Source organism: Ananas comosus, linkage group 17 (genome assembly GCF_001540865.1).
Source record: "Ananas comosus cultivar F153 linkage group 17, ASM154086v1, whole genome shotgun sequence".
NCBI classification, from domain to species: domain Eukaryota; kingdom Viridiplantae; phylum Streptophyta; class Magnoliopsida; order Poales; family Bromeliaceae; genus Ananas; species Ananas comosus.
Genome location: NC_033637.1, coordinates 2,065,646 through 2,089,097, shown reverse-complemented (window position 1 = coordinate 2,089,097; position 23,452 = coordinate 2,065,646). Strand labels below are relative to the sequence as shown.

The 23,452-nt window shown below is 36.2% G+C and overlaps 3 protein-coding genes and 1 long non-coding RNA gene across 17 annotated transcripts; 1 reads left to right on the top strand and 3 right to left on the bottom strand.

Annotated features, from left to right (window-relative positions):
* LOC109723154 (endoglucanase 12-like) lies at positions 60–2,642 on the bottom strand. Its single transcript, XM_020251409.1, has 4 exons — positions 1,629–2,642; positions 1,007–1,305; positions 377–847; positions 60–294 (listed from the first exon to the last, which is right to left on the bottom strand). The coding sequence occupies exons 1-4, from the start codon at positions 1,978–1,980 to the stop codon at positions 109–111; spliced, it is 1,308 nt and encodes a 435-aa protein (XP_020106998.1). The 5' UTR covers positions 1,981–2,642; the 3' UTR covers positions 60–108.
* Positions 2,802–18,597, bottom strand: LOC109723146 (tropinone reductase homolog At5g06060-like). Of its 13 annotated transcripts, none has more exons than XM_020251385.1 (6): positions 12,432–12,568; positions 8,471–8,681; positions 5,542–5,758; positions 5,339–5,445; positions 3,145–3,371; positions 2,802–2,910 (listed from the first exon to the last, which is right to left on the bottom strand). In XM_020251385.1, exons 1-5 carry the CDS (start codon positions 12,560–12,562, stop codon positions 3,192–3,194), a joined length of 846 nt encoding a protein of 281 aa, XP_020106974.1. In that variant the 5' UTR covers positions 12,563–12,568; the 3' UTR covers positions 2,802–2,910; positions 3,145–3,191. The 13 variants fall into 13 exon arrangements, 12 of the variants coding, with proteins under 12 accessions (XP_020106974.1, XP_020106980.1, XP_020106977.1 ...); XM_020251391.1 differs by lacking the exon at positions 2,802–2,910 and adding an exon at positions 18,513–18,588 and having other exon boundaries at positions 3,063–3,371; positions 12,432–12,482; XM_020251388.1 differs by lacking the exons at positions 2,802–2,910; positions 5,542–5,758 and adding exons at positions 6,460–6,676; positions 12,176–12,350 and having other exon boundaries at positions 3,063–3,371; positions 8,471–8,506; positions 12,432–12,591.
* On the top strand, positions 14,338–16,073 carry LOC109723152. Its single transcript, XR_002219631.1, has 3 exons — positions 14,338–15,085; positions 15,264–15,313; positions 15,453–16,073. It is a non-coding gene; the product is annotated as an uncharacterized LOC109723152 (long non-coding RNA).
* LOC109723145 (tropinone reductase homolog At5g06060-like) lies at positions 18,683–22,860 on the bottom strand. 2 transcript variants are annotated; one of them, XM_020251382.1, is made up of 6 exons: positions 22,717–22,860; positions 22,372–22,582; positions 20,958–21,174; positions 20,774–20,880; positions 20,042–20,189; positions 18,683–19,752 (listed from the first exon to the last, which is right to left on the bottom strand). In XM_020251382.1, the coding sequence occupies exons 1-6, from the start codon at positions 22,803–22,805 to the stop codon at positions 19,631–19,633; spliced, it is 894 nt and encodes a 297-aa protein (XP_020106971.1). In that variant the 5' UTR covers positions 22,806–22,860; the 3' UTR covers positions 18,683–19,630. The 2 variants fall into 2 exon arrangements, with proteins under 2 accessions (XP_020106971.1, XP_020106972.1); XM_020251383.1 differs by lacking the exon at positions 18,683–19,752 and having other exon boundaries at positions 19,861–20,189; positions 22,717–22,859.

The following is a 23,452-nucleotide window of genomic DNA, read 5'->3' as shown; positions in this document are numbered from 1 at the left end:
TTGCTTTTGCTTTTGCTTCAGCAGCAGTAGAAAACTGTTTGAGGAGATACTGATGGAAAAAATACTAGTTCTTCGCTAAAAATCTTGATTCAACAGCTGCACAAGTTGCTAGCAGCTAATATTTAAGCATACTTCATGGTGGATTTTAGATTTTGTACCTGGTGTCATGTTAAAACTCCCAGAATAAGAGAGGTAGGAACACATCAGAATGTTAACCATATCTGAGCACACTGTTAGTGCGGCTTCATATGGATATCCAGGATCATGGAGATACCTTAGCCTTGTTAGCAAAACCTACAAATAGAATCAATCAAATATAATTAACCCTTCCAAATCTGTTTTCTTCATGTTCAGAAGCAGTTTAAGCGAAATTTACTGCGTTTGCTGGAATCTTGTTGTCCCAGTAGAAAATCCCACTGTTTGAATCCATCTCTTCCTTCACCGCGAGCTCGAAATTATCGGTAGTGTATCGAAGATACGCATAATTCCCCGTGGCGAAGAATAGCCATGTCCCTGCCCAAACCAACTCATCCTTATAGCTTGAAGAGGTGTAGAAACCTCTTGCTTCTCCTCCACAGGCATCATCTGCAGTATATGTCTCTTTATTCTGGCTTTTCCTAACCAACTTAAATACGCTTTCTGAGGCTTCAACCAGCTTCTGGGAGTATGTTTCATTTTGATCTGCCAATGCAAGAGAAGCTGCAGCTAATGCTGCTGCAACTTCCCCTGCAAGATCAGCTGCAGAACCTCCGCATATCGACACGCGTCTATCGTAGGTCATATCCTCGGGCCTTTGCCAGCATGTCATGTCATCTTGCAAATTTTTATCTGTATTTGTACTCCCAACCTATCAGTAAAGTAATTAGCGTATCAACAGCATTGCAGATCACATTTTCTAGATGTTCAACAGCATTGCAGAATTTTAGCTGCATCAAAGTCTCACACATATTATGTGATGTCCTCATATGGTGTAACAACCAACTGATTTTAAGGAATAGTAACTTGCCTGAGAATATAGCAGTGCAGGTTTTGATGTTGTGTTGGATGGGATGTAGAGTTTAAGTAAATAATCAGATCCCCATCTGATGATGTCCTGAACATGCTCAAGCTGATCAATAGATGAATACTTTTTATGGTACTCAATCACTGACCAACTCAGTAAAGTGATTGTGTAAGCTGTGGGGAAGCTGAACTTGATGTTGTTGCCTGAGTCATAGAAGCCTCCGACAAGACTAGCATCCGGGCCATCCTTTAACCCTGAATTGCGACGGAACTTCACCGGATTGTTTGTCGGAAGAACCCCAGCTGTAGAATAATAATCAAAGAAAGTAAGATCCATCACACAAACCTGGTACCAACTCATAGCCTATTTGACCTGGAACTTTTGTAGAAGTGCGATTTGGGTAGAGCTGTTCGAACAAGCTCCAATACCCAAATACTCGTTGCAACTTGTGTGGAAGCTTCGGTTCGGAGCTTCTTTGTTTGTGGCATAGAATCTCATTTTTCTTCTCGCCGCAACATAAGATCTAAACCATCTAAAGTATTTTACTTCCAGAGCATAGAAGCTGCTGCAGAAGCCAGACCGAATAGGCGCTTAATACATAGATAAGTAGGAAAAGAGATTTCACATTTTTGGGCATCAAAGAATAGAAGGCTATACTCTAGAGCAACTGGTAGATTGCTAGAAGAGCCATGGTGGCCGCGTTTGCGCGGCAAGAGAACCATCAAGAGAACTAAAGCGACGACGATGAGAACTAAAGCAATCGACACGTAGATGAAGCACTTGAGCTGCGACATGTCGGTTATGCCGAGTTTAAATGTATAAGACTTTGAGTACTTTGAGGGGACGGGATCGTTCGTCCGCGAAGACGTCGGGAAAAGATCGAAGTCGATTTCTATGGAGTTCCAACGGCTTGCCGAAGGTAGTAACCGGCCCGTCTCGGAGATGGAGTGAACAAACATTGGAGAGCTCTCTTCCATGTTGGTTAGTGCTAGAAGAGTAGAAGAACATGTGATGTGAAACGGAGCGAATTAAAAGAACTCAAAGAGGTGAGTGCAAAGCTATAAGAAAGAGAAGAGAGGGGGTTAATTATATGACTAAGTTGTGTATGTTTGATGTGTGAAGGATAAAAGAGAGTTCGGAGCAAGCAAGGTGTTCTTGAATTATTCCGAAGTGAATTTGGTCTCTTATTGCTGGTATTTAGTGCAAAATGGATCATTGGTATGCTTTAATAAAAATGCTAATGCGTAGGTTTCTTAATAGACCATGTTGGGTCGCATTGGGCGGACCGGGCCGGGTTGGACCGCAAAACTAGTTCAATTTGAGCCCATAATGTTCATGGACTTTTTGGGAAATGCTTCAGGGGTCATTTCTAATCATCTCTTTATATATACACATTAATGCTTCTGTTCAGTATGCTATACTTGCTTCTGTTGTACAAACAAATTTACGCGTGACATATCAGCATGCTCATAATGTTCATAGTTGGATTATCGTGGTTTATTAACTTTTGGATGAATTGCATTCGAACTTGTTCCCTTTTTTATTATTTTCCCTTTTGAGTACAAATTTGATTGAAACTAAAGTTACAAAAGGTCGTAAAAGTTTGGAATTTAACTGTAAAAGTTGAATTGTGGACTAATCTAAAACTGCACTAAAATTTCGAGGACCCTTCAGCAATTTACTTATCCTTTATTTTTTTTTCTTCTTTTTATTTTGTATTTATTTGTTGTGCCTATACTTGTAAAAAAGGTTTCGCCTTTTTGGTAATTGCTTAGCTACAATGTATAAAAAGTACAAATAATCAAAAAAGAAAGTGCAATAAGCATGTACGGAACGAAACATACTGCATAAATAGGACATATATAGAAGTAGCAACATACAACTTTGGAACTCTCATTAATCCCCATCTTATTTTATCATGGATATTCATTAAGTTTAGNTTTTTTTTTTGGTTTTCAAGTTGAGCCACAAAAAGAAAAAAAGGTTTCGCCTTTTTGGTAATTGCTTAGCTACAATGTATAAAAAGTACAAATAATCAAAAAAGAAAGTGCAATAAGCATGTACGGAACGAAACATACTGCATAAATAGGACATATATAGAAGTAGCAACATACAACTTTGGAACTCTCATTAATCCCCATCTTATTTTATCATGGATATTCATTAAGTTTAGCGGGTAAATTCTACTCTAATTAAAGAAAAACCCATTTATTGTCACGCCTCCATCAACCGTGATGGTTTGCCCGGTGATGTAAGAAGCTGCAGGGAGGCAAAGGAATGCCACCGCCGACGACACCTCCTCCGCCTCCGCAATTCGCCCGAGCGGCGTGCGAGATCGGATCTTTGCCAGTGTCTGCTCGTCGAAAAGCTGCGATGAGTATAAATAGAGCTATGATTAGATCTCTGAAATAACCGAGTACTCTAAAATCTTTCAAGATGTTAAAGAATAATATTTTTATTATTTTATACGCTTTCGGGCTTTTCAAATGGCTCCAATTAATGATCTCATTCTAGAAATTTTGAACTAAAATATTATGAACATACCGACCGTCCATAAAGCAAGTGGCAAAAGGTTTGATAGTTGGTATCCGAGATTCAAATTCGAATCCTAGTTGATTCACATTTCCAACTAAGTTTATTTCTAAATAAAATAAACGAAACGGGTAGCGTGCTACCTATCTCTCAAAAAAAAAAAATTATGAACACCATTTTTTCTTTGTTTCATTGTGCCATAAGTTAATATTTTTTATAGTAAAATTCTAAGCTAATTTTAAAATTAGGAATTGAGTTTAAAGAATGATCTATTCGGTTTCGCGCTTTGGACCTTATTTGATCAATCCTACTATCTCAGGAAAAAGGTCCAACTCCAATCCCACACAACAAATTACACCATTCTAACTCATGGCTACATGAGTCAGTGTTGAATTCGGATTCAAATATATAAAAAGCGTCTGTATTAGAAATGCAAACAGGACCGAGTCAGAGTCTGTCCTATTTTCTTGGTGAGTTAGGACAGATTTAGGACGAATTTTGACTTATCCTATTTTCTATCATAACTTACTGTTCCATCCGTAGTTGTTCTGAAAGAAAATTGAGATTTTATAAATTTTTTCTGGATCAAAGCAAATCAAGGGACTAAAGGGATTCTCTCTTTAATTACTGCTCCATTTTCTTAGTGGATATGGTGGATAGGGGTTCTTTGTTTACTGTCCCATTCGAAGCTGATCGGAATGGGAGCTCTACCGACTCACATCCATTACGTTCCTAGTCCGGATAGTATAACCTTTAGGCATCTAAAAAATTTAAAGCAAAAAGAAAAAAAATCTGCTCCATTCTTAGCTGATAGAGCGATCCACTTATTGTCTCAATCAGAACGAATTGAGATAGGAGCTCCGCAGACGTAGATTCATTTGCATTCCTAGTCTGTATTAGATTTTATTAGGTTTGTTGTGATTTAAAATTTGTTAAGGCCTTTTGAGAGCCCAATATTTGTTAATGGACCATTTGGGACCCCAATTAAAATTTTTATGTGTGATGTTTAGTCCCATATTGAAAACCAAAAGGGTATTTGTGATTTTTATATATTCTTTTGTTCTCAGTTCTCAAGCTAGTTGTTTGGAAGAAAGTGAGAGTAATGTTCTCGTTTAAATACACACACGCACACACAGCACGAGTCGGGGCGGGCGGGCGGGCGGTGACGTGCGTGGTTCATACACCCGGTTTATTTTATTTTATTTTTTCGGTTTTATCTTTAGTTTAATCCTTATCTTTATTTTTATTCTAATCCTAATTTTTTTCCGTATAATCTTAGGCTTATCTTTTTCTACACGGATTTGGCGCGTTGAAACAAGATTCTCACCTAGATTATAAATATGGGGCGAGATTGCACGAGTTAATTAATAACCTGAGCATATCTAAACCCTCTCGTCTTTTTCTGCTTTTTGGATTTTCGCCGAGTTTTTTATTGCTGGATCTGAAGCTGGTTGGGTTCATCTTGCGCCACCTTGAAAGCGTGCAGACGGGGTGAAACATGATCGTTGTATCGTTAGGAGTAATTGCCGAGAAGCCTCGCACGTGGAGGGATAATTTCGCTTCTAGGACAATACTCTGCACGCCTCGATCCATAGACCTTATCTAAACCTTTTTTTTATAGTATTTGTTATTTAATTTCTTTCGCGGAATATTTCGAAACTTATAATTTAAATTTTTGAATTGATTTTTAAAGAATATTGTAATAAAAGATCAAAAATATTTTTCCAACGGTCTGTGTATTAACCACTAGGCATCTTAAAAAAGTTTAATTAAAGCAAAATGGGGGAGAAAACCACAACTCACTGGATCAGCTAGCGGAGTTCTCGTAAACCAAGGCGCGACACAGTTAGCCCGAATGTGGTCCTTCGCCCACTCACACGCTAAATTCTTTGTCAGCTGAATCATTGCTCCTGAATTGCAGCATAATGTTTGATTATCATAATTATAAGGTCAAAAATTCGAACATCCGTACATATATAATTTTAAAAAAAATAAAAACTAATTACCCTTAGTTCCAGAGTAAGGGGTTCCATAAGGTGTCGCAACAACACCGGCGACAGAGGAGACGAAGACGATCGAGCCGCGTCCCGATTCCTTCAGGAGAGGATACGAGAGCTGGCTAAGATGAAAGGCTGATTCAAAGTTAGTGGCCCATATGTGCGCGACATCTTCTTCACTGTATTCTGTAGTTGGTTTAGGTATGTTTGTTCCCGCGTTGTTTACCTGCATATAAATTAATTATCACACATATCATAAAGAAAATGGCTAATCATATTAGGATTTATGAGACAGCTCGTGTTCGCCTCAAAATAAGCTCGAAATTGGTCACTAGTTTAATAAATAAGCTGAATATAAGTTGAATATTTTAAAATTATATAGAACTAGGCTTCTACGCTTTTGAAGGTACGGAGGTCTCCGTGCTTGTATGTTATTTTCGATTATAGGACATCCGATTTGATAATCGACTTTATTAGGCATGATCTATATTATTATAACTATTTAAAAATCAAATTTTATAATTTTTTTATAATGTTTGCTTAGTAAACGTGTAGCTTCAAAATGAACGATTAAAAATAAAAATTTTATAAAAAATAATGATAAAAGATTCAAACTTTAAATAGTTATAATAATATAGATCATGCCTAATAAAGNGTGTATTAACCACTAGGCATCTTAAAAAAGTTTAATAAAAAAAAAAAAAGGGAGAAAGCCACAACTCACTGGATTCACTAGCGGAGTTCTCGTAAACCAAGGCGCGACACAGTTAGCCCGAATGTGATCCTTCGCCCACTCACACGCTAAATTCTTCGTTAGCTGATTCATTGCTCCTGAATTGCAGCATAATGTTTGATTACCATAATTATAAGGTCAAAAGTTCGAACCTCCGCATATATATAATTTTAAGAAAAATAAAAGCTAATTACCCTTAGTTCCAGCGTAAGGGGTTCCGTAAGGTATCGCAACAACACCGGCGACGGAGGAGACGAAGACGATCGAGCCGCATCCCGATTCCTTCAGGAGAGAATGCGAGAGCTGGCTGAGATGATAGGCTGATTCGAAGTTAGTGGCCCATATGTGCGCAGCAACTTCTTCACTGCATTCTGTAGTTGGTTTTGGTATGTTTGTTCCGGCGTTGTTTACCTGCATATAAATTAATTATCACACATATCGTAAACGAAATGGCCATTCGTATTAGGATTTACGAGACAACTCGTGTTCAACTTGAAATAAGGTTGAAATTGGTCACTAGTTTAATAAATAAGCTGAATATAAGTTGAATATTTTAAAATTATATAGAATCAGGTTCTTACGCTTTCGAAGGTACGGAAGCCTCTGTGCTTGAAAGTTATTTTCGATTATAGGACATCCGATTTGATAATCCACTCCGTTAGGGCTGATCTACATTATTATAACTATTTAAAAATCAAATTTTATAATTTTTTGATTATGTTTGCCTAGTAAACGTGTAGCTTCAAAATGAACGATTGAAAATCAAAATTTTATAAAAAAATAATGATAAAAGATTCAAACTTCAAATTAAAAGTGTTGTTTTTTCTCTTGATATTAAATAAATTTTTTTTATTAAAGTTTCAAATAATTTGGATTCTTCTACACTGTTGAACTTACAAACGTGCTATATCGACTATTAAAATAGTCATTTTTGAGACCCTTTAATCACTTGATAAATAATGTCGAAAAATTATGAAATTTAGTTTCTAAATAGTTCTAATAGAATATATTATACTTAACGGAGCTGATCATCAAATTGGATGTTCCATCATCAAAAATAACTTATAAATACGGAGAGCTCCGTGCTTTCGAAAGTGTAGAAGACGTACTCTCTCTCTCTCTCTCTTTATATATATATATATATTAAATATTTCTACTATTTAAAAAATATGCCTCCCAAATATAAGGAGATTTATATTTTATAAAATTTAATTATTAGATTAAGATTTTAATTATTTATTTTTTTTTCAACTTTTCACTCAGTAGTTGGGTTTGACAATCTAGTTTATTTTTCGCGAGTCAACTTGTGTTCATCTCGTTCAAACGAGTGAACACGAGCCTGCCCAGCTCATTTGTATTTGGCTCGTTGATGGGCTTTATTTTAGGATGTATACTTTACACTTTATAATTCAAGAATTTAAAAATAAATTTCAATTTTTAGTATTAAAAAAATTAATAAGACAAATGAGTAAATTTTAACCGTTCAAAATCTAGGATGAAAAATTAAAACATAAAATAAATATATATAGTATTATTTAATATAAAGCGTTAAATAAGTTTAAAATATTATATTTATAGGTAACTTTAACTTTTAGATAGGGATGTAAAATAGGCTGCTCTGTCCGGCACGGCCTCGATCCGGACTACAACACGGCACGGTGGATACTGTAGCGTCTGTGCCCGGTCATGCTGGGCTGCTCCTTTTAAGGCCCGACGGCCCGCAACGGGCCTGAGCTGTACCGGGCCGAAATCAAACATTTCGATAAAAAAACAATATATTATAATAAAATTCGAAAATAATTTATACCACACAAATTTGGACACGTATGGTCCATATCAACCATGAACAAACTTTTCCACCTCATTCCTATTTTCTTTTATTCTCTCTTTTGATACCATGGAAGTCAAAAATCTGGATCAGCCTAAAAGGCTATGACCAACTACATGTGATTGGTACTTAAGCGTGAAAACTGAACTGGAATGCGACTCACACTTCGATTAAAAAACAAAATTACTAGATCTATAATTCTACAATCATTCTATTCAATGTCTACTTTTAATCTACAAATCCAGTTGCGACCGATTTGTTTACTAAAAATTTTTTAAAAAATTAGTGAATTCTAAAAAAATTCTAAGATAATTTTTTTTTGGTTGTAAATCAAGCATTTCTTAAAAAAAGAGTGAGGGAGAGAGTTATCTGCTCACAAGTATGTTGAGTTTTCCGGCGTAGAGGGAGGCCACCTCGTTCATGAGCTGCTCGCGCTGCTCCCGCGACGACACGTCGCAGACGGATCCGGTCACTAGCGGATAACCCATCCCCCTCCACCGCTCCAGGCACGACCGCAGCTCCGCCTCGTTTCGTGCGCACGTATGCACCGCCGCCCCGAAGCTCAGTAGCTCCTCCATGATCGCATAGCTAAAATAAATAGTAAAAATGATTCTGTTAATAAATGATAGATGAGAAAATTAAAAAAAGACGGAGAAGAGAGATTACCCAATTCCTTTGGTACCTCCGGTGACCAGAGCAGTCATTCCGTGAAGAGACCACCTCTCTTTGCCTTTCTTACTCTCTGTTTCCTCCATTTGTGTGTGATTTTTTTTTTGGGGTTGGTGTTGGTATCCATTACCTTGGCTTTCCTTTTATAAGGCTAAAAGTGTAGAGAGATCCCTCAAGTATGGGAGATTTAAAATAGAGTTCTCAATTTTACACTCTTTTTTATTGAGGTCTCTTTTAATTCTAATTTTGTTATTTAAGTTGTTTTACTTAGATATATTGAACATTTCATTAAATTTAACTATTATTACATCTGAGATGGGAAGGTAAATAGTACAATTTTATATACTGAGAGTTAAAAGTATTACGTCTAATAATATTATTGAGAAATTTAGTATGAGGTTTGCTCAAATTGATTAAAATTACACTACCCTCAGCAATTTTATATCAATCACTTTTGGTCAATAATATGAGTGTTAAACTTTAATCCAGTGGATAAGCACATCTGATTTGAGACTTAATTTGAGTGCGCCACAGGTACGATCAATACCCCATAGAACCAACCTATTCCTCAACCAGATCCTCAAACACCACCATTCATTTGCAATTAGATATAATCCAAAATAATTTTTGATATTATCAAAATAGATATGTTATATTTAATCATAATTTGAACTTTTTTGTTTTGTTAATAATAAAATTTACATTGAATGTATTATTTTTCATTCAAAATAGTCGGCCACCGCACCAATACATATCGAAATATTGATGCAAGTTTAGAAACAAATCTCGTTGTCTATTTGTTTTTTTTTTTTTTTTTTGAGAGATAGATAGCATGCTACTTGCTTCGTTTATTTTATTTAGAAATAAACTTAGCTGGAAATGTGAATCAATTAGGATTCGAACTTGGATCTCAGATACCAACCACCAAATTTTTTGTCATTTGCTTTAGGAACGGTCGGTTCGTTGTCTATTTGTTAACTTTATAGCTCCATGGTGATTGTTCGAAGGCAAGACGGTGAGAGCGCATTGTATTTAGGAATGTAATGCAGATCGTACTCATTGACACCGTTGTCTATGACCCAGCATAGCCCTCACCCTGGTAGTCCAGATCGGACCGTACCAAACTGGATTTCGTTTCTATCAATTAAATTTTTTATTTTTTTAAAAAAAATAATACAACACTGTTATTAGCTCGTCTAATCAGTACGAGCGGTCAATAAGTTTGCTAAATCTCTTAAAAAAAGCTTTATCATAAAAAGATTTGTTTTTTAAACAAAGTTTATATTGATGGATTTAATGTAAAGACGGAGACAAGCAAACATCCGAAAAAAAGGGGGTATATTTTAGCTTTCAATTTTAATTTTTTTAAATATAAATTGAGGGATTGTCAATAAAATGGTTTTGGTAATTGGCTAACGGCAATGTTAAAAAGTCAAAAACACATACAAAAAAAAAAATAAAAAATAAAAAAATAGCAATAAGCACATTCGTTACGGAACATCTGCATAAATAGGACATACATAGAAGTAGCAACATACAACTTTGGAACTCTCATTAATCCCTATCTTATTTAATCATGGATATTAATTAAGTTTAGCGGGCAAATTCTATTCTAATTAAAGAAAAACCCATTTATTGTCACGCCTCCATCAACCGTGACGGTTTGCCCGGTGATGTAAGAAGCTGCAGGGAGGCAAAGGAATGCCACCGCCGACGACACCTCCTCCGCCTCCGCAATTCGCCCGAGCGGCGTGCGAGATCGGATCTTTGCCAGTGTCTGCTTGTCGAGAAACTGCGATGAGTATAAATAGAGTTATGATTAGATCTCTGAAATAACCGAGTACTCTAAAATCTTTTTAGATGTTAAAGAATAATATTTTTATTATTTTATACGCTTTCGGGCTTTTCAAATGGCTCCAATTAATGATCTCATTCTATAAATTTTGAACTACAATATTATGAACACCATTTTTTCTTTATTTCATTGTGCCATAAGTTAATATTTTTTACAGTAAAATTCTATGCTAATTTTAAAATTAGGAATTGAGTTTAAGAATGATCGATTGGGTTTCGCGCTTTGGACTGGTTTTGATCAATCTTACAATCTTAGGAAAAAGGTTCAACTCCAATCCCACACAACAAATTACACCATTCTAACTCATGGCTACATGAGTCAGTGTTGAATTCGGATTCAAATATATAAAAAGCGTCTGTATTAGAAATGCAAACATGACGGACTCGGGGGGCTGCCCTATTTTCTTGGCGAGTTAGGACGAATTTAGAACAAATTTTGATTTATCCTATTTTCTATCCTCACTTACTGTTCCATCCGAAGCTGTTCTAAAAGAAAATGGAGGTTTATAAATTTTTGCTGGATGAAAGTAAATCAAGGGACAAAAGGGATTCTCTCTTTACTGCTCTATTTTCTTAGCGGATAGGGTGGATAGGGGTCCTCTGTTTACTGTCCTATTCAGAGCTGATCGGAATGGGAGCACTACTGACTCACATCCATTTACATTCCTAGTGTGACCTCTAGGCATCTAAAAAATTTAAAGCAAAAAAAAAAAAAAAAGCTACATTCTCTTCGCTGATAGAGCGGATTGGGGTCCACTGATTGTCTCATTCAGAACGAATTGAGATGGGAGCTCCACCGGCTCGGATCGATTTGCATTCCTAGTCCAAGAAAAAAAAGAAAAAAAAAAAAAGGGAGAAAGCCACAACTCACTGGATTCACTAGCGGAGTTCTCGTAAACCAAGGCGCGACACAGTTAGCCCGAATGTGATCCTTCGCCCACTCACACGCTAAATTCTTCGTTAGCTGATTCATTGCTCCTGAATTGCAGCATAATGTTTGATTACCATAATTATAAGGTCAAAAGTTCGAACCTCCGCATATATATAATTTTAAGAAAAATAAAAGCTAATTACCCTTAGTTCCAGCGTAAGGGGTTCCGTAAGGTATCGCAACAACACCGGCGACGGAGGAGACGAAGACGATCGAGCCGCATCCCGATTCCTTCAGGAGAGAATGCGAGAGCTGGCTGAGATGATAGGCTGATTCGAAGTTAGTGGCCCATATGTGCGCAGCAACTTCTTCACTGCATTCTGTAGTTGGTTTTGGTATGTTTGTTCCGGCGTTGTTTACCTGCATATAAATTAATTATCACACATATCGTAAACGAAATGGCCATTCGTATTAGGATTTACGAGACAACTCGTGTTCAACTTGAAATAAGGTTGAAATTGGTCACTAGTTTAATAAATAAGCTGAATATAAGTTGAATATTTTAAAATTATATAGAATCAGGTTCTTACGCTTTCGAAGGTACGGAAGCCTCTGTGCTTGAAAGTTATTTTCGATTATAGGACATCCGATTTGATAATCCACTCCGTTNGGCGTAGAGGGAGGCCACCTCGTTCATGAGCTGCTCGCGCTGCTCCCGCGACGACACGTCGCAGACGGATCCGGTCACTAGCGGATAACCCATCCCCCTCCACCGCTCCAGGCACGACCGCAGCTCCGCCTCGTTTCGTGCGCACGTATGCACCGCCGCCCCGAAGCTCAGTAGCTCCTCCACCACCGCATAGCTAAAATAAATAGTAAAAGTAATTCTGTTAATATAAGATGATAGATAAAAAAATTTAAAGAAGGCGGAGAAGAGAGATTACCCAATTCCTTTGGTACCTCCGGTGACCAGAGCAGTCATTCCATGAAGAGACCACCTCTCTTTGCCTTTCTTACTCTCCGTTTCCTCCATTTGTGTGTGATTTTTTTTTTTGGGGTTGGTGTTGGTATCCATTACCTTGGCTTTCCTTTTATAAGGCTAAAACTGTAGAGAGATCCCTCAAGTATGGGAGATTTAAAGATAAGACCTCTCAATTTTACACTCTTTTTCATTGAAGTCTCTTTTAATTCTAATTTTGTTATTTAAGTTGTTTTACTTAGATTTATTGAACAGTTCATTAAATTTAACTATTAATACATTTGAGGTGGGACGGTAAATAGTTCAATTTTATATACTGAGAGTTAAAATTATTAAGTTTAATAATATTATTGAGAAATTTAGTATGAGGTTTGCTCAAATTGATTAAAATTACACGCCCCCCAGCAATTTCATATCAATCACTTTTGGTCAATAATAGGAATGTTAAACTTTAATCCAGTGGATAAGCACATCTGATTTGAGACTTAATTTGAGTGCGCCACAGGTACGATCAATACCCCATAGAACCAACCTATTCCTCAACCAGATCCTCAAACACTACCATTCATTTGGAATTTGATATAATCCAAAATAAATTTTGATATTATCAAAATAAGATTAAACTTAATAATCTTATTTTGATAATTTTTTATCCGTACCAAATTAGGTTTCATGTCTACCTGGCTTAGGACCCACCACAGCACCCTGACAGTGCAGATCAGACCGTACCAAATTAGATTTCGCGTCTATTCATTAAATTGTTTATTATTTTTTAAAAAATAATTCGGCACTATTATTAGCTGGTCTAATCGGTACGAGCGATCAATAAGTTTATTATATTCCTTAAAAAAATACTTTATCATAAAAAGATTTATTTTTTCAATAAAATTTATATTGATGAATTTGATGTAAAGATGGAGACAGGCAAACAACCGAGAAAAAAAGAGAGTAGATTTTAGCTTTCAATTTTAATTTTTTTTAACTATAAATTGTGGGAGTGTCAATAAAATGGTTTTGGTAATTGGCTAACCACAATGTTAAAAATTAAAAACACACACAAAAAAATAAAAAATAAAATAATAGCACTAAGCACATTCGTTACCGAACATCTGCATATATAGGACTTTTGGAGAAGTAGCAACATGCCAACATACAACTTTGGAACTCTCATTAATCCCCATCTTACTTAATCATGGATATTAATTAAGTTTAGCGGGTAAATTCTATTCTAATTAAAGAAGAACCCATTTATCGTCATGCCTCCGTCGACGGTGATGGTTTGTCCGGTGATATAAGAAGCTGCAGGGAGGCAAAGGAATGCCACCGCGGACGACACCTCCTCCGGCTCTGCAATTCGCCCGAGCGGCGTGCGAGATCTGATCTTCGCCAGTGTCTGCTCGTCAAGACTCTATAGAGAGTACAAATAGATATAAGATTAGACTTGCTGAAATAACCGAATACTCCAAAACCTTTTAAGATGCTGATATTCGATGCTAATTTTGATCAACCCCAAAAGGTCCAAGTCCAATCCCACACAACAAATTACACAGTTTAACTCATGGTTACCGGGCTATATGAGTCGGCTTTGAATTCGGTTTTGAATATAAAAAGTATCCGTATTAGAAATGTTAATGGGGAGGATCCCGGGGTCACCCTATTTTCTTAGCGAGTCAGGATAAATTTAGAAGAAATTGATTTGTACTATTTTGTTCCATCAGACTGGGACAAAATTTTTATAAATTTTCGGCAGTTCAAAATGAATGGAGAGATGAAAGGCATTTTCCGCTTACTTCTCTATTTTTTTTAGCAGATAGAGCTGAATTGGGAACAAATTATCAATACCAATATATTAAAGGGCGAATCGAAAACTCGCTCCACAGTGCATTCGCGTTTTCGGTCTGGGTGGGTCCCTCTGTGTGGCTTCGTACATCACGGCTGGCACTGTACTTTTTTTTTTAGTACGGATCTCTCCCCGTGTTTTTGGGGGGTCCGGTGGGGGCTACCAGCGAGGAGCCGAGGCGCCGGCGCGGGCGGGCGCGGGCGCGGGCGCGAGCCGGGGCGGGTGCTGGTGCTGGTGCGAGTCGGCGCGGGCCGGGTGCGAGCCGACGCGGGCCAGGCACGGGTGATGTGGCTCCCCGCATCTCTCTCTCTCCGATCTCCCTACGCAGATCCGCCGGGATCCGCGGCGCGATCTGCGGCGTTTTTTTTTCCCTTCCGTGCTGTTCCCCTCTCTTTCTCTCTCTGCAACCCGCCGTCCGATCTACCTGTCGGGATCCGCGGTCTCTCCGACCTCCCGCCGTGATTCGCGGCACGATTCTCGCCGGTTTGAGATCTGGCGAGGATCTCTTGGCCACCGCCTCGCCCCCGCCTCTCTCTCTCCTATCCCGGCTCTCTCTCTCTGATCCCGCCTCTCTTTCTCTCCGACCTCTCTCCGATCACCCCACAGGAATCCGCGCTCGCATTTAGGTAAACAAACAAAGAAAAAATCTCTCTCCACTACACTCCCTCTTCTCCTCATATTCCTCTCCCTACAACTCCTCTCCCTACAACTGCTGCTGCTGCTGCTGCTGCTGCTTCATTTGCTCCTCCTTTAGCTCTCTTTGGGCCTCGAATGCAAAGGTTTTATCTAATCAAATCCTATTTTCCTCATGCAAATTTCCCCTTTTTCCCCAATTTTCTCATCTGGGTTTTGGTTGGTTCATCAAAAGATCATCTTTTGAACCATCCAATCCCCTACTCTGTTCTCCAAAAACCATAAAAAAACTAACCTTTTTAATCAATCCCATCGCATTTGCAGGAATGGGGTATCAGAATCTGCTGAAGAAGATGGTTGTTTCCTCATCCATGGTCAGTTTCATAACTTGCTTTTTGCTGCCCTTTTTCATTTTATTTGCTGTTTACACACAGCAGTAGTTGCTTCTCTTTCTAGGGTTTCATGAGTCTATTAGCTGTGGTTTTAATTCAGCTATATCTGTTCGAACTGCAGGGGATCAATTTGGGATGCATATGTGCTAACTATTAGTTCTAAGAAAAATGGGTTTTTTATTGCTCATAGCAATCTCATAGATGGGATTTAGTAGTTGTTGGCTTTGCTCAGGAGTTGAACAATTGGATTCATTTAGGTATTATATTGATGAGGTTAGCTTGGATTTAATTTCTTTGATGCTGGTAGAAATAGTGCTCTTTGATCCAATAAAGGAGGCATTCTATGCCTTTTTTTCCTTCTCAGATTTGATAATAGATTAGGATGATTCACCTGTTTGATGATGCACGGTTTCACATGAAAAAAAACAAAAAGACATTTCTGATGATGGCCTCCTCAGTCGCCATCGTCGTCGCCGCCGCCTCCTCCTCCTCCTCCTTCGACGAGCTCGATTCCGAGGGCGACTCCCCTCGCGGCTCCTCCAAGGTGAGCGGTAGCAATTCCTCCCTTCGGATTCTCCGCCTTCATGGTTTTGTTTAGTCTTTGGATCTGAATTAATCTTTAGTAGCACAAATATTTGTGCAAATATTATTTTATTATGTTGTTTAGCATTTATTGTTGTGTGTTCACGGTAAATTTTGTTGTCCGCCGCGAAGCGCGGGTACTTATCTAGTATTTTCTTTATTTTGGACTCTCACTTATTATTCCATTCGAAGTGGATCGGGACGAGAACTCCACCTATTCAGATCCATTTGCATTCCTAGTATCTAGGCATCTTAAATAATAAATTTAATTAAAGCAGAAAAAGAAAAAAGAATGAGCGAGGAAGCCACAACTAACCGGATCAGCTAGCGGAGTTCTCGTAAACCAAGGTGCGACACTGTTAGCACGAATATGGTCCACTGCCCACTCACACGCTAGATTCTTCGCCAGCTGATTCATTGCTCCTGCGTTACAGCGCAATGTTTGATTATTATCATAATTATAAGGTCGAAAGTTCAAAACCTCCCTATATATAATTTTTGAAAAAATAAAAAATAATTACCCTTAGTTCCAGCATAAGGGGTTCCGTAAGGTATCGCAACAACGCCGGCGACGAAGGAGACGAAGACGATCGAGCCGCGTCCCGATTCCTTCAGGAGAGGATGCGAGAGTTGGCTGAGATGAAAGGCTGATTCAAAGTTAGTGGCCCATATGTGCGCAGCATCCTCTTTAGTGTACTCTGTAGTTGGTTTTGTTATGTCTGTTCCCGCATTGTTTATCTGCGTATATATTAACTATCGATCACACTTAAATTGTAAAGAAAATGGCTATTCATATTAGAGTTTGCGAGTCAGTTCGTGCTCGACTTGTAATGAGTTCAAAATCGATCGCTCATCTAATAAATAAGCAGAACATTAGTTGAATTTTTCAACTAGAAATCTTAAAGGATTGAACCCAAGTTGGAATCAGTTCGAATATACATACATGCATACATATCTATATAAAAGTGAACTCTTATGCTTTTAAAAGAATCTGGTTATTAGTGTTTTTAGATTTTCGATCCTTAAATAAAGGGATGTGCTAGTGATTTTTTAAGGCTAAGTGGGTTATTTATAGGTAACTGTAATTTTTAGAGATAAAAAACTATTTACATTGTACGGCCTCTCGAGGCGGTTCTCTTGGTTACGCATTGGTTTTGGAATAAATCTTTTTTTGGTTATTCCTAGATAGGTACAACTTTGGGAATAAATAAAAATAAGAGTAATTTTACGTTTGGATGAAAAGTGGTTCATTTTCAAGAATAAAAAAAATAATGTTTGATTAGTTAGATAGGAATAATAGAAAGAAGAGTAATTATAATAGTTAAATAATAACATTATATATATATAATTAACATTAAAATATTAAGTAAATGATATTTAATAAATTAATTAATTAATTTATCCTGAATATTATTGGATAATTTAAATGTTAATTAATAAATTAATTAGAACAAATCATTGATTAATTAAATATGAGTACTGTTAATTAATAAATTAACTAATTATAAATAATTTGATAAGTTAATAAATTAAGATATTAAATTAATATATTAATAAAATAAAGTACTTCTATTTAATTAGTTATATTGGCCAAAATATTTAATTGATTAATCAATATAGATATTAGTTATTACATAAACACACAAACTAATTATTAATTTATCTAATATTTTATTATTAAATTAATTAAGTATTAATTTAGCTAATTAATTTATAAAATAATATATAATATATTAATTAAAAATATTTTATTATTAAATTAGTAGAGGTATAAAGAAAAAAAAATTATAATTCTATCAAAATGGGTGAGAACAAGCTTATTTCCACGAACTACGATTCCCACCCATAGCGGGTTATCTTGAATAACCTGGTATGGATAGGAACTGTAGTTCCCACCAAGATGGATTTGTGTTTGGGTACAAGAAAGGGGATAAAGGTCTTATCCTCTTTCTTATACCCAATCCAAATAATGTGTAAACAAAGATATCGAACAGAGTACAAGTTCCAATTATAAAAATCTGTGGTACTTAATTAACTGGAATTCCACTCTCATCGATTAAAAAACAAAATTACTAGGTCTATAATTCTACAATCATTCTATTTAATGTCTACTTTTAATCTACAAATCAAATTGCGACCAATTTGTTTACTAAAATTTTTTAAAAATTTTATTGAATTCTAAAAAATTCTAAGATAATTTTTTGTGGTTTTAGATCAAGCATTTCTTAAAGAAAGAGTGAAAGAGAGAGCACTCTACTCACAAGTATGTTGAGTTTTCCAGCGTAGAGGGAGGCCACCTCGCTCATGAGCTGCTCGCGCTGCTTCCGCGACGAAACGTCGCAGACGGATCCGGTCACTCGCGGGTAACCCATCCCCCTCCACCTCTCCACACACGACTGCAGCTCTGTCTCATTTCTCGCGCACGTGTGGACTGCCGCCCCGAAGCTCAGTAGCTCTTCCACCACCGCATAGCTAAATAAATAGTAAAAATGATTCTATTAATAAATGATAGATAAGAACTTTGAAGAAGGCAGAGAAGAGAGATTACCCAATTCCTTTGGTACCTCCGGTGACCAGAGCAGTCATTCCATGAAGAGACCACCTCTCTTTGCCTTTCTTACTCTCTGTTTCCTCCATTTCTGTCTCTCTGTGTGTGTGTGTGTGTGTGGGGGGGTTGGGGTTGGCAGAGAGAGAGAGAGAGAGAGAGAGAGAGAGAGAGAGAAGAGGCCAAATTAGGTGAAAGAGATATAAAACTGCAGAGAGATCCCTCAACTACGGAAGATTTAAAGATAAGACTTCTCAATTTTACACTCTTTTTCATTGAAATCTCTTTTAATTCTAATTTTGTTATTTAAGTTGTTTTACTTAGATATATTGAACATTTCGTTAAATTTTACTATTAATACATCTGAGAGTTAAAATTATTAAGTTTAATAAAATTATTGAAAATAGTATGAAGTTTGCTCAAATTGATTAAAATTACATGCCCTCCAGCAATTCCATATCAATCACTTTTGGTCAATAATAGAAGTGTTAAACTTTAATTCAGTAGATAAGCACATCTGATTTGAGACTTAATTTGAGTGCGCCACAGTTACAATCAAAACTCAATAGAACCAACCTATTCCTCAACCAGATCCTATTTGGAATTTGATATAATCCAAAATAACTTTTGATACTGACTGAATAGATATGTTGAATTTAGTTATGATTTGAGCTTTTTGTTCTGCTAATAATAAAATCTGCTATGAATGTATTATTTTTCATTTGAAATAATCAGCTACCGCACTAATACATACCGAAATACTGATGCAAGTTTATAAACAAATCTCGTTGTCTATTTGTTTCCTTGAGAAAAAGGTAGCATCTCGTTGTCTATTTGTTATCTTTATAGCTCCACGGTGATTGTTCGAAGACAAGACGGTGAGAGTGCATTGTATTTAAGAATGTAATGAAGGTCGTGCTAGTCCAGTACGGCTCATATTCATTTGGGCCAAACTTGACGCAGGGTCGGCTTGATCCAACATGGCTTCAAATCTAGCTCATGTCATACCAAGCCATACGTTTTTAGACCTATGACCCAGCACAGTCCTCAACCGGATAGTGCAGATCGAACCGTACCAAACTGGATAATTTCATGTTAATCCATTCAATTTTTTTATTATTTTTTTAAAAATAATTCAACACTGTTATTGATTAGCTTGTTCAATAAGTTTGCTAAACCCCTAAAAAAAATATTTTATAAAAAAAAGATTGTGTTTTTACAAAGTTATTATTGATGGATTTGATGTAAAGATAGAGACAACCAAACTTCCCGAAAATTAGGGAGTGTTTTTTATCTTTCAATTTAAATATTTTTTTTTACCATAAATTGAGGGAGTGTCAATAAGATTGTTTTGGTAAAAAGGTCAAAAAAACACACACACACACAAAAAAAAGAAAAAAAAGAAAAAAAAAGCAATAAGCACATTAGTTAGGGAACATCTGCATATATAGGACTTTTGGAGAAGTACGTAGCAACATATATATACAACTCTGGAACCCTTATTAATTCCCATCTTATTTAATCATGGATATTAAGTTTAGCGGGTAATTTCTAATTAAAGAAAAACCCATTTATTGTCGTGCCTCCATCGACCGTGATAGTTTGTCCGGTGATATAAGAAGTTGCCGGGAGGCAAAGGAATGCCACCGCCGATGACACCTCCTCGGGCTCCGCAATTCGCCCGAGTGGCGTGCGAGATCGAACCTTCGCCAGCGTCTGCTCGTCAAGATACTGCAATGAATATAAATAGAGCTATGATGAGATATCTGAAATAACCGAGTATTCTAAAACCTTTTAAAATCTGCTGCTAATTTAAAATTAGGAATTGAGTTTAAGAATGATCCGATTGGGTTTCATACTTTGGACTGGTTTTGATCAACCCCACAATCTCAGGAAAAGGTCCAACTCTAATCCCACACAACAAATTACACCTTTTAACTCACAGTTATAGCCTCCCTATTTTTTTAGCGAGTCAGGATAGACTTAGAACATGTTGATTTATATTATTTTTTGTCCTTATTTACTGTTCTCTCCAGAGCAGTTTGGGACGAAAACAGAGCTTCATAAATTTTGATAAATCGGAGCGAATCAAGAGACGATAGGAATCCTCAATTTACTACTCCATTTTATTAGCGGATAGGGCAGAGAGGGATTCTCTGTTTACTATCCCATTCAAAGTGGATCGGAATGAGAGCTTCACTGACTAAGATCCATTTGCGTTCTAGTTTGTTTAGTAACCTCTAGGAATCTAAAAAAAATTAAAGTAAAAGCAAAAAAAAAAAGAAAAAAGAATGAGCGAGAAAGCTACAACTAACCGGAGCAGCTAAGGGAGTTCTAGTGAATGAAGGTGCGACACAGTTAGCCCGAATGTGGTCCTTGGCCCACTCGCATGCCAGATTCTTCGTCAGCTGGTTAATTGCTCCTGCGTTACAATGCAAAGTTTGATTATCAGAACAATGAGATCATAAGTTCAAATTCTTCAAAACTAAAAGCTATTACCTTTAGTTGCAGCGTAAGGGGTCCCGTAAGGTAGAGCGGCGATACCGGCGATAGAAGAGGTGAAGACGATCGAGCCGTGTCCTGATTCCTTCAGAAGTGGATGCGAGAGCTGGCTGAGATGATAGCCTGATTCAAAGTTAGTAGTCCATATGTGCGCAGTATCCTCTTGGGCGTACTCTGTAGTTGGTTTTACTATGTTTGTTCCTACGTTGTTTACCTGCGTATCAATTAATGGCATGTACAGTACATTATCATGAAAATATTACATGTAAATATTAGAATATTTAAAAATAAAAAAGAGGCCTTGTTATGTTGTTCTACTGGCGTGTAGCATTTCTCAAAAAAAAAAAAAAAACATTATTAGTATATGCACATTTTATTATAGTTAAAATTTAGGTATTTAAACAAATTGTTAAAACAAGTCCCTAATTTTCTTTTGTGTGACGGATACCACCATGTCAATCATAAATCACTTTTTCTAGCTCCATCGTCCCAAATTTCCTTAATAAGATAACTGTGGACATATTTATAAAAAGTTGTTGAGTTTTATATTTATTCTTTATTTCAAGGGATAATATCTAGAATATCTTTCAAAATTTTTAAAAATATCTTAAATATTTAAGGTTATCAAAATAATTTTATTAATTTAAAAAAAAATTAATTAATTAAAAAAATTAAAAAAATAGAAGATAAATAAAAATTGTAAAAAGAATTAGGAATATATAAACAAAAGTCCCATATTTCAAATATACCTTTCGAAAGTTTTTTATTTTTCTAATATTCACGTGTTAAAGGCCTATTTAAAAAAAATTAAAGTTTGAACAAATAGATTTCAAAATGCAGTATTTTTTTAGAGATAAATATAAAAGCCAGAAATTATCCTAATTTTTTTATTCGAAAACCTATAACCTATTACATGTGGATTGATAGGAGAACAAGATTCAATTCTAAAAATATGTAGTACTTAATTACAAGGTGACCCGCATATACAGCTTGGAAAAAAAAAAAGGAAAAAGAGGAAAAAAAAAAAAAAACTTCAAATAGCACCAATGTGATTTTGCACTTTTATATTTTAGCACCCTATGCTTTAAAGTGTATTAATTTAATTAGTACTCCATGGTTTCATTTTTCTCTTTTTATTATCTGATCTACTATTTTTTTTTCGTTAAATCAGTGATAAAATTAAAACTAAAAGGTATTAAAATGAATATGTGATAAATTTAGGTAGAGTATTTGAAGGTTTTTTTATATGATTTAATAAAATGTTAATAGAGAAGTTGATGAAAAGAAAAAAAAAAAAACCATAAGATATTAAATTGATACATTTTAAACCATATGATACTAAAATAAGAAAGTGCGAAACCACAATGATAGTATTTGAAATTTACTTAAAAAAAAAAATGATGAGACTCACGAGTATGTTGAGTTTTCCGGAGAAAAGGGAGGCCACCTCCTTCATGAGCTGCTCGTGCTGCTCCCGCGACGACACATCACAGACGGATCCGGTCACTCGCGGGTAACCCATCCCCTTCCAACACTCTACGCACGACCGCAGCTCCGCCTCGTCTAGTGTGCACATGTGCACCGCCGCCCCAAAGCTCAGTAGCTCCTCCACCACCGCATGGCTTCACACATACATACGTACGTACATGCATATTATTTTTCAATTATATAAATATTATATATTTTTATAAAATAATAGTAAAAATGATTCTATTAATATAAGGTGAGTCGGAAAAAAGCGAAGACCAGAGGTTACCCAATTCCTCTGGTACCTCCGGTGACGAGAGCGGTCATTCCATGGAGAGACCATCTCTCTTTGCCTTTCTTACTCTCTATTTCCACCATTTTCTTTAATTTTTTTTATTTTCTGTTTGGTGGCTGGGTGTGTATCCATTACCTTAGCTTTCCTTTTATAGGGCCGAAATTGTAGAGAGATCCCTCAACTACAGGCCATTTTGAATAGCATCTCAAATTTGCTTTGTTTTTTTTTATAATCGATATTTCTTTAGTTGTTTATTTTATTATTTCAATTGTTTTACTTGGATATAATAGAATTTAGGATTAATTTCATACAGGTTCTTGCAAACATAATAAATAACAAATATATTCCTATAAAGTTTAATTTTTATATATTTTTTCTGTAAAAGTTTTGATATTTTCAAATATGTCTGTATCGTTAGAATACGTTAGAAAAATTTAGTTAACCATAGGTTAAATATCTAACTCTGATTAATTTTTGACATTTTAATTCTTTTATATTTTACTGTTATGATTTTTGGAAATATATATTTGTGATTACAAAATTGGTCAATAATTGAAGTGCTAGAGTATATGTGGAAACGCACATCTTTGTTGGAGGGCGACAAAGGAGTACTACGAATAGTACCAATCAATCAACTACATTTGGAGGGCGACAAAGGAGTACTATGAATAGTACCAATCAATCAACTACATAGACGTATCACCAAACACAACCATTCGGAATGATTAGT

Coding starts and splice junctions, on each gene's coding strand:
- LOC109723146 (XM_020251388.1), bottom strand. CDS start 12,562: ATGGATACCAACACCAACCCCAAAAAAAAAAATCACACACAAATGGAG. Junction 12,351..12,431: donor GGAGGTACCAAAGGAATTGG/GTAATCTCTCTT, acceptor TATTTATTTTAG/CTATGCGGTGGTGGAGGAGC. Junction 8,507..12,175: donor GCGAGCAGCTCATGAACGAG/GTGGCCTCCCTC, acceptor CTCATGAACGAG/GTGGCCTCCCTCTACGCCGG.
- LOC109723145 (XM_020251382.1), bottom strand. CDS start 22,805: ATGGTGGAAATAGAGAGTAAGAAAGGCAAAGAGAGATGGTCTCTCCAT. Junction 22,583..22,716: donor GGAGGTACCAGAGGAATTGG/GTAACCTCTGGT, acceptor GTATGTGTGAAG/CCATGCGGTGGTGGAGGAGC. Junction 20,190..20,773: donor GAACTCCCTTAGCTGCTCCG/GTTAGTTGTAGC, acceptor TATTCATTGCAG/TATCTTGACGAGCAGACGCT.
- LOC109723154 (XM_020251409.1), bottom strand. CDS start 1,980: ATGGAAGAGAGCTCTCCAATGTTTGTTCACTCCATCTCCGAGACGGGC. Junction 1,306..1,628: donor ATTCTTTGATGCCCAAAAAT/GTGAAATCTCTT, acceptor ATTATTCTACAG/CTGGGGTTCTTCCGACAAAC. Junction 848..1,006: donor CTGCACTGCTATATTCTCAG/GCAAGTTACTAT, acceptor CTTTACTGATAG/GTTGGGAGTACAAATACAGA.